The 16136-nt window shown below is 42.0% G+C and overlaps 1 protein-coding gene across 2 annotated transcripts in view; it reads right to left on the bottom strand.

The window, feature by feature from the left end:
• Positions 1–11564: 11564 nt before the first annotated feature.
• The window catches only part of LOC111861543, a 63373-nt gene continuing 58801 nt past the window's right edge, over positions 11565–16136 (bottom strand). For both annotated transcript variants that reach the window (XM_023846201.2, XM_023846202.2), the window contains one exon: positions 11565–13081. In XM_023846201.2, coding sequence (XP_023701969.1) covers positions 12243–13081 — 839 coding nt within the window. In that variant the 3' untranslated portion in view covers positions 11565–12242. The remainder of the gene's footprint in view (positions 13082–16136) is intronic.

Here is a 16136-nt window from a genome sequence, read left to right as displayed (position 1 = left end):
ATTTTTTATATTTTAATTTTTCGTTCTATTACGCAGTTACTGTGTGCAACACAGCTGTTACAGTTAGAGGAACACTGGGTTCCAATCCCACTGGGGACATGAACGTTTGTCTTTCTTTTTATGTTGTCATGAGTAGGTACAGAATTTGCGACGGGCAGATCCCCTTTCCAGGTCTTATAAAGTATCTGAGACATTTTTAAATGCTGAATCAATTCCGATGCGCAACAGCACTGAACAATCAGTGACCAAGGGGAGAAATTAAATCCTGCCGGTGGCGATGTTAAAATGAGTACTGGTCATTAATTTTCACGTAAAGAAAAGATGTAGTATTGCGGTACCAGAAGTTAAATAAACCATAAGAAATTATTATCAAGGAATTCGAATTTTGGGGCTTCTAGTAGAACATACTTATATAATTATGTATGAAAAATATGTAGTTGGTCTAACTTCGGTTCAAACATAATGCATATCACTAGCGTATAGATTTGGAAGTGTAATGACTCACTTGTTATTATTAAAATACTCTATTGTTATTAAAAATTAACAATTTTCGTGGAGGCGATGTTTGCTGCTTAAAATTGAATAAAATTTAAATTAAAATTGTACATTCGTTAATTTATATTAATGGGTCTTAATATTAATTATGGTTGTAGTAAATGTGATTGGGGTAGCCGTCCGTGCTGGGAAGCTTCTCAAAATTATGGCGTATTGCGTTTATAATATTCTTATTGTTTAGCTGCTCTACTCGATTTTGAGCTTGGGATCCCCTCCTGGTAGATTTTCGTGGGATTGGGCACTTGTAGGTTTTATGTGACGTAAAATGTACGGGTCTCCCGTTGGGGTGTTGGTGTTAATGTTGTAGGGATCTTGTCAGTATTTGTAGTTCCTTGTCCAGTAAATTGTTAACAAATAAGTTATTATTTATATTCATACAAATCTGAGATGTACTAAAAATATCATTTTACACATACCGAGAGCAATTGTTGGCGCGGAACGCGGGCTCGCGCGCGGACGTACGCAAGCACACACACATACACGAACATACTCTGATTAATCTGTTAATTAGTGTCATATCTTTTCTTCACTGCTTCTACAGCCCCCTTGGGCAGTTGCCTCTGATTTTTCAGTTTTATGATTATTTTACATACGGTAGGACTGCTTGGACGAGTGATCAGCTCGTCACAAGGCCTCTACCTAAACACAGGACAAAACAAACACAGAATAAACGCATACACACATCAGACATCAATGCCTTGTGTGGGATTCGAACCCGCAAGCCCGGTTTCCGAGCGAGCGAAAACAGTACATGCCTTAGACAGCTGGGTTACCGTGACCGTAGTAAAACTGAGCATTCTGCCCACAGAGTGAATTTATGTGTGCCGTATGGTTCTCACAATAAACAGCGACTGTTTCAATAAACAGTATTAACAGGTTGATGTTTGTAGTAAAGGCGTAATGTGTTTCCTACGAGATTCTAAATGAATTTTCAATATCGTTTATAAGAAACTATGTCTTTATGCTCATTCGATGTATGCATATAAAAAAAATTCCGTACGGCAGATCTGTAAACTTTTTCAAATAAAATAACAACCGAAATAGGACTAACGCTATTCGTGTATTTCATGCCGAACTGCTGGCTAGAATTCAGTTTTCATCCACAAGGTACTGCTACGTGCCAGATTGATCAAGGTTTACTATGGTTTTTCCAGATCCTGGGGCAAATTCTGTAATTCTACTTTGTATAGAACACCTCACATGCAGCTTTCTCAATGTTTACATAAAAATGTCGCCCTAATGCAGCCTTCTCGATGTTAAACAAAATTTTGCTCTGATACAGCCCTCCCAACGTCAATATCAAAATTAATTCAGATGGTGCGCAGTTAAGTCCCTGCTCAAATTCTCTCCTCTGCTGACAAGAAAGTTCACATCTATATCTTCACTCTCTTTACTTCCTAAAGGTTTATCCTCCCGCAAACGTACCTCTACCAGAAGGGTTAGCGCACAAAGCCTGAGAACCTCCAAAGTCGGAAACGTCCCACTCTCCCTTCTCTCTCCCAAACTTTTGCAATCTTTAAAGAGTTACTAACAACTTGGAAAGCTCTTTATCGAGAGCAGGTGGATGTATCGGCAATTTTCTGCGGCCTAGAACTATGCTTTTATTGGGGAGGTGCCCGGTTCCATCTCGGTCACGAAACAGCTCTCCTGACTGAGGAGTTTTGTTGTTTTCCTCAGCAATCCAGGCAAATGTTGGAATAACACATCGATTAGGCCAAATGCTCTCTAGTGCATTAATTAATTACCTTACAACCTTGACGCCATACATTTGAATATCTATCTATGGCTCTACAGCCCTTGTGGAGCTTGGCCGCTTTTTCAATTTCTTAATCTATATACAGTCGGCAAGACTCACTGTACGGGCGATCACCCCGTCTCAAGGCCGCTACTTACACACAGAGCCACACAAACCCAGAATGAATGCATACAGATAACCATGCCTCGAGTGGGATTCGAATCCATGATCACAGCTTTCGAGTCGAAGAATACGGTTCGTGCCTTAGACCGCACGTGCACTGTGATCGGCCGTCATTGGAACTTACCACAAGAAATTGAGTTCATCACAGATTTTTACAAGGCTTCTAACTCGTCTGTAATGTTAAGTGATGAAACAGATACGATCTGACATCTTTGCTTTAATGACAGTCAATGTCGGAAATTGTACGTATTGTCACGTGTATGGGATACTAATGAGGACTGTGACGGATTCTAGTTCGGATGGTTGGATTTATTAGCACTTCGGCTACAATTTCTCTCAGTTACAATGAATACAGCGCTATCGCTGGTTTGTACATTTTCCAGTTCACCGTTGAGCACGCACTAGGACTTTACGTCTTCACTAGTCGTCTCCTGGCAACGGATCTCATCAAAGAAAATAGAACTTCAAATTTCTATGAAGTCTTCTTACAATTTCTTGTTCAATCACCATGAAACATTGGAACTCAACTTGAAACTCCCAGTACTCTTCTTAGCTGCATTCGGACTCGTGTTAAGGCGCGTCCACATTACTCGTGCTCGTGCTCGCCAAACTTGTGTTCGTCGGAAGACTCGTCTGGCCTTTACTTGTGCTCGTGAATCTTAATTTATTGGCTATAGTTTTTAAATTAAAAATTTTAAATTTGCTTGTCTCGTGACTTGTCATATCATCCACATTACTGACGAGCATAGCGAGTCGCACGAGCAGGAGCACGAGTATGTGGACGCGCCTTAATAAAGCAGCGGTACAGACACGCAAGGAACAATAGTCACGTGATACCTAAGCATTGTTGGAATGTGACGTCATTACGCCTACGAGGAAATGTGTTTACCGAGCCGTTGCCTAGAAGCGGGTTGCATAATCCCGTTGTTCCATTGTTCGTGTATTACTTAGAAACTGCTGTTTCTATGGCTCAACCGTTCTTGCATGGGGCAAATACGCCACAGTATTATTAATCTATGCTGTATAGTGAAGCAGCTGGTTCCTGTGAAACTTTTCCACCCATCTGTTAAATCACACGGCATTAGATAGCATTAAGAGCTTTATATTCGCAGCGGTGAGAATCTCAGATATTATTGTCAAAAAATGGATAAGAGATGACAAGTTAAACTGCGATAAAAGCTGCTCAAAGCGAAACGATATTTTTCTGAATTTCTTGTGACATTACAGCAAACTGAACAATTCTCACAAATTTGGTTTATGTACGGAAATATTCAAGGAAAGCAAAATGTTTTCCATATCATGTTAAGAACTGAATTAAAGGGTATAATCACAATACTGTCATTAAGACTTCGTTATCAAAATTTCGTGCGGGTAGATCCTAGTTCCATCACCAGTTAATGTTCTTTAATTTTGGGCTGTAATTATATAAAAATGTAAGTGAAGAACTAGCAGATAATCATATAAATATTTATTGAAATACAAATCATACTTAAATTCTAGTAACTTCTGATGCAAGTTACAGAAATAAGATAACAAAAAAGGAATATTGTTTAGTTAAAAATAAGCTGACTTATAGCTGGTCAAATATAGCCAGAAATTTCTGAAATTAATGTTTAGTAATCTCAAGTTATAAAAGAATACAGTAATTATATAACTCACGAATAAATGCTCTAGTACAAAATTTGTGGGCACTGTGACCTTTGACATTCACTGGACAGCCAAAAGAGTAGGTCTGATATTTCCCCAATCCGTGGAAGGTCCATTATTTTTATCAACTAAAGTAAAGTCTAAGTTGTTCGGTATCCGAAAATATTAATGTATTCGGTTAAAGTCTCTGCAAATTTATACCGCTTTATAAAATTTTTACAGAAACAGAGCTTCTAGACGCACATTTTCACCCCCACCCCTTTAGTCGGGGTATTTGGTCGCAGTAGAATTTAGTTGAATATGTGATCTTGTTGTTCAATATCCGAAATTTTTCGTCCATGTATATCTACTAAGAAGATATCCACCAAGAACTCAGCGATAATATTTTGTTTCGACTCTGAAAGAAGAAAATGAGCCGGGATAGCGTAATCGGTACAGCGACTGGCTATGGTATAGACGACACAGGGGTCGGAGTTCGAGTCCTAGTAGTGTCAAGAATTTTCTCTCCTCCACGTCATCCAGACTGGTCCTGGGGTCCACCCTACTTCCTATCCAATGGGTACATGGGCTCTTTCACCGGGGGTAAAGCGGCCAGGGCGTGAAGCTGACAACTCATGTCCAACTAGTGCCGAGGTCAAGAAAATGTGAATCGATACACCCACTCCCCCATACGCCTTTATGGTGTGGTGCTTAATTAGTTAAGCACAGGGACAACTTTACTTTTTTGAAAGGGGAAATTGAAATATTAAAGACTGAAGAATGGTGAACATCGCGTTACTGTTGGTTTCTGTAAGCTTCTTCATGCAGCCGGCAGATTCATGTAACCAGCATAACCCGTTACACGCATATGCCGAATAACGGAGAGCCTACTCTATATAGTTTAAAAATTATAATTTTTAAAAATTTCGTTATGGTAACTTGTTAAAGAAGGTAAAGCTAAGCCTGTAGCAAACCGTGGAGGCACATAGGGTTGTGAGACGTCGAGGCTGCCACTTTTCTAAACATTCGGTTAACAGGTAGCGGTGAGGTTGTCAGCCTAACGAGCCGGACTCGCTTTACGCCCAGAAAGATTCCTGGTACTCATTTCTGTTAGACGCTGGGTAAACCATAAGGCCCTAGTGCTGCTGGAAGGATTAAATCAATAAAAAAATCCACATCATCGGAACTCGAGCCCGCGACCTTCCGGCTTGTAGCATAGTGCCTCAACCAACTACGCTACGGTGTGACCCTCGGTAATTTGGTACTAGGTCTTAAAATATCATCTGAAAATAGATGATAAACTCAAGGACATAACTGCAATTCATGTCGATAATTCTACTGCAAGGAAAGTGAAGTCATCAGTGTTACATTTTAACTGTAAGCAGAGAAGGAAAAAGAAACAAGAAGTTCTGGGAAGAACTAATCTTCTACATTACATTAATGTGGCACACGCCGCATAGAACACGATGCGTCCAATAATTCTTCTGTTGTTTCGAATGTATTCGTTGCATCGGGAACGTGTTTACTGAGCTATTGCCTATCAACGATTGGGGAAGATATACACACAGGCACAGAGCAAGGTGATTCTATAGGAATAATTAAATGTTTCCAAATATGGGAAATAGGCTGAAAAAATTGGACTTTCCAACGCAAATACAAAAATAAAAAGGCCGTTGACTAGCAAAGGCACTAACGTGTTTAAATCTGATGCTTATCAATGACGGTCTCCTCTGTCTTTTGGCTGTTACAGTTAGTGTTCTCTCACCGGTCCGCCCCAGTGTATAAGGCAGATGTTAAAAACAGATGTTGTCACCCATGTGGGGGAAGGCGGTCTGTTGCTCTGTTCAGTCAGAACGCCTACAATGAAATGCCGATCCCTCCTGTAGTCGGAAAGGAGGCCCCTTGCCTAGCAGCGATACGGAGGACACACGGATACAAAGACAAACAAAGAGGAAAGAGATCGCATAAGCCTACTTTAGGAAAGTAGACTAATCCTTTGTTACGTCACAGACCGCATAGAAAAGACACCCCTAATATTTTTGTTGTTGCCACGGAAGCGCGTTTAGCAAACTGTTACCTAGTACTGATAAAGGCGTACGTAGACAAATCCACAGACTCTTATATGATACTATACGGACCCTATAGAAGACGACATGCCAAAAAATTCTTTGTTTCATGTTTTCGTTGCCTTGGGAACTTGTATACTCAGTCCTTGCCTATCAACGGCTGGAAGGGTACATACGTGTATACAGGCACATAGATTGAAGGGAGGGATTTATGAAGTACTCCACTGAAATGGGCTAGGTATTGTTACATATCAGTACCTCAGCCCATCTCAAAGGCGCTAGTAGCAAAGTAACTCTGATTCTGACTCTGACTCTGGTTACCTGAACAAAATTTATTAAATTTGGTATATGTATATACACACACACACACATACATACCAAATTTCATAACTTTTGTTCAGGTAACCATACTCAGAGTCAGAATCAGAATCAGAATCAGAATCAGAGTTACTTTACTACAAGCGGTTTACCGCCAGTCAGTTCGTCCTGGCGACAAGCCCCTTGAGACTCATGACACAGTTATTTTATTTTCCAACTGAACCCTCGCGGTTGTAGTCCTTATGTAATATCCTCTCTGACGAGAGGATGGGCCTGTCGTTTACATCTGCCGCTGGGCCTCGCCAGCGCTTCAGATATACAAAAGCTGGTGGGGGTGATAGATAGACAAACAGACCAGATGGAGATTGCATAAGCATACTTAGGAAGCAGAAACTGTTACCGCTTACACGTCAAATTCCGTATCATGACCAATAATTGGGAATGTGGGAATTAGGATCGTGACTGAGCGGCGAGGCTCACGTACTTTACTGAGATAACCTTATGGAGTGAGGTGTTTTCGTGAGATCCGCGCCGAGAGAATCTGTGGGCTGCTACGCACTTCTCTCCTTTCTCTTTCTGTGACGTTATATTGCAGGATAATTTCTCTCCTTTAAATTAGTTAAGTAGGATGGCGAGTAGATATAGAGAGACTTCACATTGCCCTTCCCACAATTAGGAACAGTTCCCTCGTGGTTGCTCACTCATGAGAGTAAAGTGACTAGGATACGGATTCGGGTTCGATTCGAGACACTAGCTAGAGACATTCCACGGAGCCATGATCGGCCCTGGGTTTCACGCCGCCCCCTCCCCAATCCGCAATAAAGTGACCGGTGACGTGAAGCTGATCTCTCACCCCCATCTAATGCCGGCGCTAGGGGTGCGTGGAGCTTCTCCTCTCCGTACACCTTCATAGCATGGTCATTAATCACAGGAAAATCTACACCCTACGATCTTAATTCTTAGGGTAAGACGAGATTGAGTTCTTCAGTGCTTAGGCCGTAGATTATCCTCTATACTTGAACCGAGTAGCAGACGAGAGAAATTGCGAATCTGCTTGAATACAAATTGGCAAAGTAAACGGAAGTACACGGAGAAAATCTACTGCAGTGCCAGTTTTATCCAGAAGTCCCTCATGGACTGAGTTTGGATTTAACCAAGGCCACTGCTATGATAAGCCGCCACTAACCACTAGAACTGTGACACGATTTATTACTTACTTTTCTTCGGTAAGTGCCAGGCCACGAAGGCGAATGTGGGGCATGTCGTTAAGATCCTCTTATTCTTACCTCAGAGAGATGTGAAGCTCTTATATATGCGATCCATCTTCCTTTACTCCCAATGAAAGGGTCACTGGACCAGGCCCAGTCTGGCTGAATTTATAACGCTAAGAATGTCAGTGCCCTTGCTAGGAATCAAACTCCATTTACGTAGTAGTAATCTGTCACGTCAGAGTCTAACCTCTCACGATTTCAGCACACAAGCTCTCAATATTTTCCCTTGTTCAGGTTCTCTGCGGAGAAATCTTTTGTATGAGGAATTTCATTACACGAGGTACTGCAGTTAGTTTGATTACAGTGTCGAGAGATGGCAGGACAAGTATTTCTTCACTGTGTACACGGCCTACCGAAGACCAAGAAGGAAAGCGGATTTGAAAGCAATATACATCTCTCTTCTGTAGCATTCTAATAGATTATTGCAAACTACGTTAATTAGTGAATCAACAAAGATACGAAATATAAGATAAAGGAAACTGGACAAGTTCATTTGTACTCCATAGAAACGGAAATCGTGCAGAATGAAGACACAGTTTCGGGAAAAATCCTGTGATGCAGTATGTTAACCGGCGTCAAAGTTTAGCGTAGTTTTGTTCTTGTCACTGCGTACAGCGAAGCTGCGCTCTATTCAGCCACCCCCGATGTGAAACAGCTGTTCTTCAAACAAGTGCCAGGGACATTCAACAGATAAACTGACTCGAATTACATTATTTAGACAGAATCGTAAGCTCCACATCCAGACAAGCGCTACGGATCTCTTCTTCTGAAGCACCCTCCATAAGTGACATGCATTTGCAGACTCTAAGCGCTTACGTGCATCTTGTACGGTTGAAAACTTATTACGAACTACAGTTTAACAGAGTGCTCGTAAGAAATCACCAATTAAATTCCACATGAAGAAAGCAGTCTTCTGGGATTTGGCACCGTGTATATGTGGTGTTAACCGACGTTCCTACGAAACGTCGGTTAACACCACATATACACGGTGCCAAATCCCTGAAGACTGCTTTCTTCATAGTCACCGCCGTGAAAGCCTCAAATCTTAAATTCCACATGTCGCACTCCAGTGTTCACTCACAATTACAAGGACATATTTTGCAATATCACACCGCTATTACTTTCCAGCGCCGTAAAATCATCCTGATGATATTGCCACGTGTGTGTGACTATAGACGGGGTTTGGATTAGTGACTCAATTTATTGACCACTTAGAGATCGTACTACAAACAACTATAATCCTATCGCTATTTCCACATTTTACATTTCACTGTTAAACACACTAGTTTCCTTAGACTATTACAGTCTCCACTAACCGTTTCCTGGCAACGGATTCTAACATATTAGTAAAAATATTATGTTTCTGTCCAGAATCTAGTCCCCAAAACGTGTTTTGAAAAATAAGCACGGCGGTTTTAGATAAAGACAAGACGATGGATAATGTTCAAAATTATAATACTTGTGTCAACTTACCAAGAGGGCGGGTCTATCGTTTACCTTAATGACTTGTCAAGGTAAAAGTTTCTTTGTGACTGGCGATTTACTGCCAAAAAATTCATCTTGGTTTCAAGCCCCTTGAGACACACGACCAGAGATATTTGTTTCAGCTGAACCCTTGAGTTCATATTGCTTATGTAAAACACTCTCTGACAAAATGATTTTATATCTTACGAATATGCTTGGCCTTTAGTCTAGTGTACGTATCGCACATATAGCGTTGAATTCCTTGAGCCGACCTGAGTTCCTCATTCTATAGCCTCGGAGCGGACCCAAAGGAAAACACCTCTCTCAACAACACAACAATTGTTGGACTTTATCAAGAAAACGTGTTTACTGGGCCGTTGCCTAAAAATGGACGTCACCTCTGGCTTCACTATTCCTACCTTCAGGCGTCATGTCATAATATTGGGGCATATCTGTTGAAAACCAGAATAGTGAAGGCAGCGGAGACAGGTGTTGGTAGGAAACGGCTCTGCGAACACGCCCGTTGCTAGACAATGGTTGAAACTGACACGTACGCAAGAAGAGAAGGGCTGTTGGAAGCAGTGATCTCTGTGCGGGCCGTGCTGAGGCTATATATAGATAGAACGAGAGCCAGCTGCCATTATGATAGAATCCTGGGACGGCATTCAGAAGAGTAGGAGGTTGGCGTGAGATGACCGCCAGCCTGCGAGGGTGTGAGCTTGGGAACAGAGGAGAGTCCACTGTTGAAAGACATCACCAATCAGAGCCGTGAAGACCGTGACTGAGAACACTAGTCTGTGTATGATAGTGATTTGTAAAGTGTAGTCAAGGGTTTTGTGTTAAAGTGTCCAATAAATCCGATTACCAATCCAAACCTCGCCTATAGTCACTACATCACGTGACAATAGGTTTTCAGAATTTACGTTTCATAAGTTCTAGTTTGAAATCTTGGCCTGGCGTCTGACTCTCCTCACTGCGGGTTCTCTGAACATTGACTTAAAATTGACCCGACCCACTTCCAGTTCATCATCGTACCAATCCACTCAATATGAACTCTACTCTTGATGGAGCGTGAAGCATACGGAGACTCAATGGAACTTAAAACACCAGCGCACGCAGTATCCAGCATCGAGTTAGGAATAGCGGTCCTGTTGACGTTAACATGCCTCTGTTGAAGATAAGACATCCTTCTGCTGTTTAAGACACGAGTAGGTGTGTGGCCTTCATACGCACCATATGCATATTCAATTTAGTGACAATAAAATATTAATATTCACTAATAGCCAATTACAGCGGTAGCGCGTTTAGGAAACAATGTTTCCTACCGCTCGGCTGTTCATATCCCACTCGGGAAATGATTGCTTACTTGTCCGCGCTCCTTCTTTGCTGTATGAGCGGCAGTCAAATGAAAACGGGTCAGAAGCCAAAACATATTAAAGAACTTTTCTTACTTCAAAAGTAATATAAAAAACTATTTATACCTTTATCCCACTGGGAGATAAGACGGTCAATCCCTTCCTTGAAAAAGCTTGTGGCCTCTCTACGGAACCACATCTTTGCCCAGCCACACACTTTTTCGTCCGATGCCAACCGATGTCCACGAATGTCTCTCTTCAGGTCTCCAAAAATGTGAAAATCACATGGGGAGAGATGTGGACTGTAGGGGGGGGGATGTTGAAACACTTCCCAACCAAATCTCTTTTAGCGTATTCCTCACAGAGGTGGCAGTGTCGTGGCGCTCATTATAATGAAGGTTAATGCCGTTCGATAGCATTCCAGGGCGTTTTGACTTTATGGCACGTCTCAGTTTCTGCAAAGTATCTTCATAGCGCTGTGCACTAATTGAGGCCCCATGCTCGAGAAATTCGACAAGCAGACGGCCCTTGCAGTCGAAGAAGAACGTCAACATCACTTTACCGGAACTTGTGTATACGGCTTTGGATTTCTTCGGTGGGGGAGAATTCACGTGTTTCCACTGTTGACTCTGCCGTTTGCTCTCGGGTTCAAAATGGTGGCACCAAGTTGCATCCCAAGTGGCAATACGGAACAGAAAAGCATACTCTTCCTCATGGTATCGTTGCGAGTGACCCAGTGATGCAGCCATTCTCTGAGGCTTCTGTTCCTCCGTGAGTTGATGTGGAACCCACTGCGCGCAGATTTTACGGTACAGCAGGTGTTTTGTCACAATGGCGTGTACGGGCCGTGACTTATTCCCACAAAAACTAATTTCTTTCACAGTGATCCGTCGGTTTGCCCGGATATGACCATCCAACGCAGCAATAACATCAGGAGTGATGACACGATGAGCCTGTCCTGGGCGAGCATCATCTTGCAGTGACACACGTTCCTCTCGGAATCTCTTATGCCACGCCAGCACACGCGAACGTGACATGTTGTGTTCGCCGTAAACAACAGACATACGACGGTGAATTTCTCGTCTTCCTCCTCCTTCAGTAGTCAAAAAGCGCACTACACTTCGCTGTCCTCCTTTACCCGCCTACATTGCTGATGTTGGACGATCATACGTAGCGCTAACCTTACTTCCAACACAATAAACAAACGACTAGTTTGCAAGGGCACGTCGTCACTGTGCTCTCCCGAGTCCCCAACATATGTTCATACCGTAAGCAAATTCCAGTGTTCCCAACTTGCGCGCCGCATACGTGGTAACCCCATTTTCATTTGACTGCCCCTTATTCATTGAGGTCTTACGATTTCTCGAGCCCTTTTTCAAGGATTTCCCCAAATGTGTGATAGACTGGTGTTTTCGGAAATTAATTCTGAATTTGAACGTGCCACAGGTCCTGGTCCGTAAGGCTGCAGAAGAAGAAGATGAAGAAGAAGAAGAAGAAGAAGAAGAAGAAGAAAAAGAAGTATTTTCACTGATGTAACTGACTCAGAAGTTTTGTCACAAGCAGCAAGCGAACAAATGCGCCTGGCAATTTTGCTTCCAACAAATCATGAAAGTATGGTGCAACACTATTTATTTCGACAGCAGTGAAAGGAAGACACAATGACAGGATTCTATTCCTCGTCTTCTTCGTTGTCTTTCACGATACCGAGTCGCTTAGCAACCTGTTTTACAGTGTTAATAACTTCTTCCTGCACTAGGTTAAAACTCATAGCAAGCAATGCTATTCCGAAGAGGAGGTACAAGGAACAGAGGGCAATGCTGACTGTGGCGTCCTTGTTCTGTACACGTTTCGCAGGAACGAAATCACCAAATCCAATAGTTGTCAGCGTTATGAAACAAAAATACGCAGAATCAAGAAACTCCCACTTCTCCCATTTCGAAAACAAAAACGCTCCACAGAGTATGTAAGTGACGACAAGGAAAACACAGAGCCAGATAGGGACTGGTTTCGACCTGCTCGACTGTCCGCCGCCGTAGTCATCATAATCGTAGTCTACAAAGTAGTCTACAGAGTCGTCATAGTCTGCGTCTTCTCTCAGTCTGGAGAGTCGAGATGATTTCAGTTGCCGCTGCGACTGCTGGCGACTAATGGCGAACCCCATGGGCGACATGATTCTGGCCCGGCAAGGCGATGGCTGACGGGGATCATCTCCATGGTATCGGTGTTGCCCACTGCCCGAGTAAGAGCCAGAATAAGCTCCCTTACTGCGAATGCTGCTCTTCAAGGAATCTCTGGTTTGCGCTGCAGGTGAGGGCGGCAATGGCGGAGGTGGAGGTGGCATGTCAACGGCTAGGTAGTGCGGCTGGCGGCCTCCGTCCTTATCTGCTGTCGTGGAGTTGGCGCGCCTGGGGATGGTATTGTCAGCAGCCTCGTCGCGCTCTATGGCGTACCTGTTGGACAGGACTGGCACTGTCTTCGTGTCTAGCCCCTGGAGAATGTCGTCACTACCTGAAATCCAATTTTTCAGCTGTCAACAGTTCTGCAGATTCTTCTCTGTTAATTTTACTATATACCAGAAAATTAAAATATATATAGACGAAGTTAAAATATTTGTCTGAATCTCTTGTAGTTCTGAATGGCGTTAAACAAAGAAACGCTTCATAGACATTGCATAATTAGGTAGGTGTAGGAGAGTTAGAGGAGACTGGGAATGAATGGAACTAATCAGGTTCTGGTTTGTTCTCGCGATGTCAATTTACTGGGTGAAGTATGAACACCATTCGCAGAACACACACTGTCTCTACGTCAGTAAGGGTGTTGGCCTGGAAAGAAACAATGACAATTAAGTGTATGTTCATGTCTCGTCATTAACTTGCGGGACAAATTCATATTGAATCGAATGACGATAAATCGTGTTAAAACGTGGCAACGTCATGAAAGAAGGAAGAAGTTGGGGGCGATAATAACACGCTGAGAGAACTTAACTGTTACTCAAACCGAATCCCAAGCAAGTTTCAATGACGTTCCACTTATAGCGTTGTTGCCCAAATGTGTTCCTTATTATTACAGGATGGAAATTTATCATCCTGTCTCGTCTCTTTGGGGCGATAATTATAATAAGACTCACGAATTTTACTCATAACCAGTGAAGAAAATAGCTGTGAGTACATAGTGAGTGGGCCAACACACACACTCAGATGGTAAAACTTAAAGGAGAAATTTTTTATTGTATTTCCGTCTCGCAAGCAACGCTTTTGATGTTCTGATATTGTTTTCAGTTCGAACATCCACACAGTCCTTATGTACTTATTGGCAGTTCCTGCAAGCAACAGGAGCGGATATATGGTTATGTAAGTTGGCACAGCTTGTATGTTCGAGGCAGTTCATAGAATAAAAGCTATTTCAGTTGCAGTTTACAGTTACAGCAAAATCAAAGTTCAAATTAAGTTTGTGTCTTCTTACACTTTCTCGATTATTAGTTAGTGATATTCTATTGTTGTGTCATGATTTGTTTTATTGTTGTAGTTTAGCATGTTTCTTTTGTCTTTTGATGTTTCTGAACATTATATTTCAATCACATGGAACGTGTTTCTACAATGCAGAACCAACGATTAAGTCTGGGGTCGAATCCTAGATTAAAGGATTATCTCATCGGAGAGGCAGAGAGTTGTCCACCATCAGCTAATATGCGGAAATTATCACGGGCAAGGGGGTTAAGGGCAAAGGATTAAGCAAGTCTTCTTAAATACTTTATGGCTGCTGTCACATTCCTTTACACTGAACAAGAGCATTCCAGTTTGCGTTGTGAACTGCATTATATTGATATAACTAATTTTATGACCAAAATTATTCGTAACAATGTTCCTTTCATTCTTCTATTATAACACTACAGGCCCCTAATCTAAGTGTCGCATTACAAGCACAAGATTGTCACGACTATATTCAAGTCTGTGCAACAGGAAGCAGACTTAAGGATTTCTGCCTGAGGCATTCACTTTCTTGACCACTGAGGGACTAGGGCCGAGAAAGGGACTGAGGTACAAGTGGAGAATAGTACGAAATCGATTTTAGAGAAATGGAATGTGAAAGAAACTTTAAAAGGTGTTTTGTGCTTACAGCACTGAATTTCTGATTGATGTAATAACAAAAAAATTACAGAATGAAAGACGAAACTCAAGAGTTTGTGCACAATTAAATTTGTTAACCAGTTAATCCGGTATTTGCTTAGTAAGTAGTGGGGGGATAAAAGGAATGCGTATAGGATACTGGTGGGAAAGCCAGAAGGAAAGAGACCACTGGGAAAACCAAGGCGTAGGTGGATGGACAATATTAAAATAGATCTTAGAGGTATAGGATGGGAAGGTATGGATTGGATTGATCTGGCTCAGGATAGGGACAAGTTGAGGGCTCTTGTGAACACGGTAATGAACTTTCGGGTTCCATAAAATTCTGGGAAATTCTTGAGTAGCTGCAGATTTGGTTTCTCCTCAAGAAGGGCTCAGCTCCATAAGTAAGTAAGAAAGTAGTGATTTTAATCTATTACGTAGTTTTCCAATCAATAATTTCCCCACTTACTAAGATAGTCGGTCAATCAATAGATCTGTTAGTAAATGGAATAGTTATTTGGAACATTGGAGGTATACCCAGACTTACGCAGTTTCGCCTCATTGTCATCTCATTTCAACTTATTATCTGTTTATTTTTAGCAAGGTCTAGAAAGTAATGAAATTTTCTAATTGTCAAAAAACATGATTCATGAACGGCTAAAATGAACAGCATTGTAAACAAAGGATTGTTTGTTTTTCAATGAAAATGGAAGGCCCTGATGCCAATGGAATAACAGACATTACAGCTATGCCCCCAGTCTTGGGAACTCAATTATCCAGTAAGTCAGTGGATGATTATACCTATTTACTTATTCAGTTGGTCACATAACTAAACAGTATGTTACTATATTAGTAACTTTTTTTACCTTGGCACTACAGCCCCAGTGGGCCTAGGCCTACCTCCATGAACTTCTCCGTTCACTTCGGTTTTTCTAGATCTTACACATACAGTAGCACTCCTTGGGCGGGTGATCAGCTCGTCGCAAGGCCTCTACCTGTAGATAAACACAGAAAAACGCACACAAACATCCATGCCCTGAGTGTGATTCGAACCCACGATCCCTGTTTCCAAGCGACCGAAGACAGTGCCTGCCTTAGACCGCTCGTCTACCTTGACTGGCATATTAGTAACTTACTGTAACGCAATTCAGTCAATAGCACTGTTCTTATTTCGTTAATAATTTCGCATGCCCAACAGTTACTTAGTTAGACGGTTAATCATAGGGTGCTGAGAATATTTGAACCGAAGAGGGATGAAGTGATAGGAGGTTGGAAAAAACTGTACACTTCGCCAAATATAGGCCTAATTAGAATGATCAAATAAATGAGGATGAGATGGACAGGAAATGTAGCACGCCCGAAGAAGATGAACCCATACAGTTTTTTTTTTTTTCGTGGGAAAGCCAGAAGGAAAGAGACAACCAGAAAAACTTAGACGTAGGTGGAAGGATAATATT

This window comes from Cryptotermes secundus, unplaced genomic scaffold (genome assembly GCF_002891405.2).
Source record: "Cryptotermes secundus unplaced genomic scaffold, Csec_1.0 scaffold48, whole genome shotgun sequence".
Classification (NCBI taxonomy): Eukaryota; Metazoa; Arthropoda; class Insecta; order Blattodea; family Kalotermitidae; genus Cryptotermes; species Cryptotermes secundus.
Note: the sequence above shows the minus strand (reverse complement) of the source record. Positions and strands in the feature narration are given on the sequence as shown.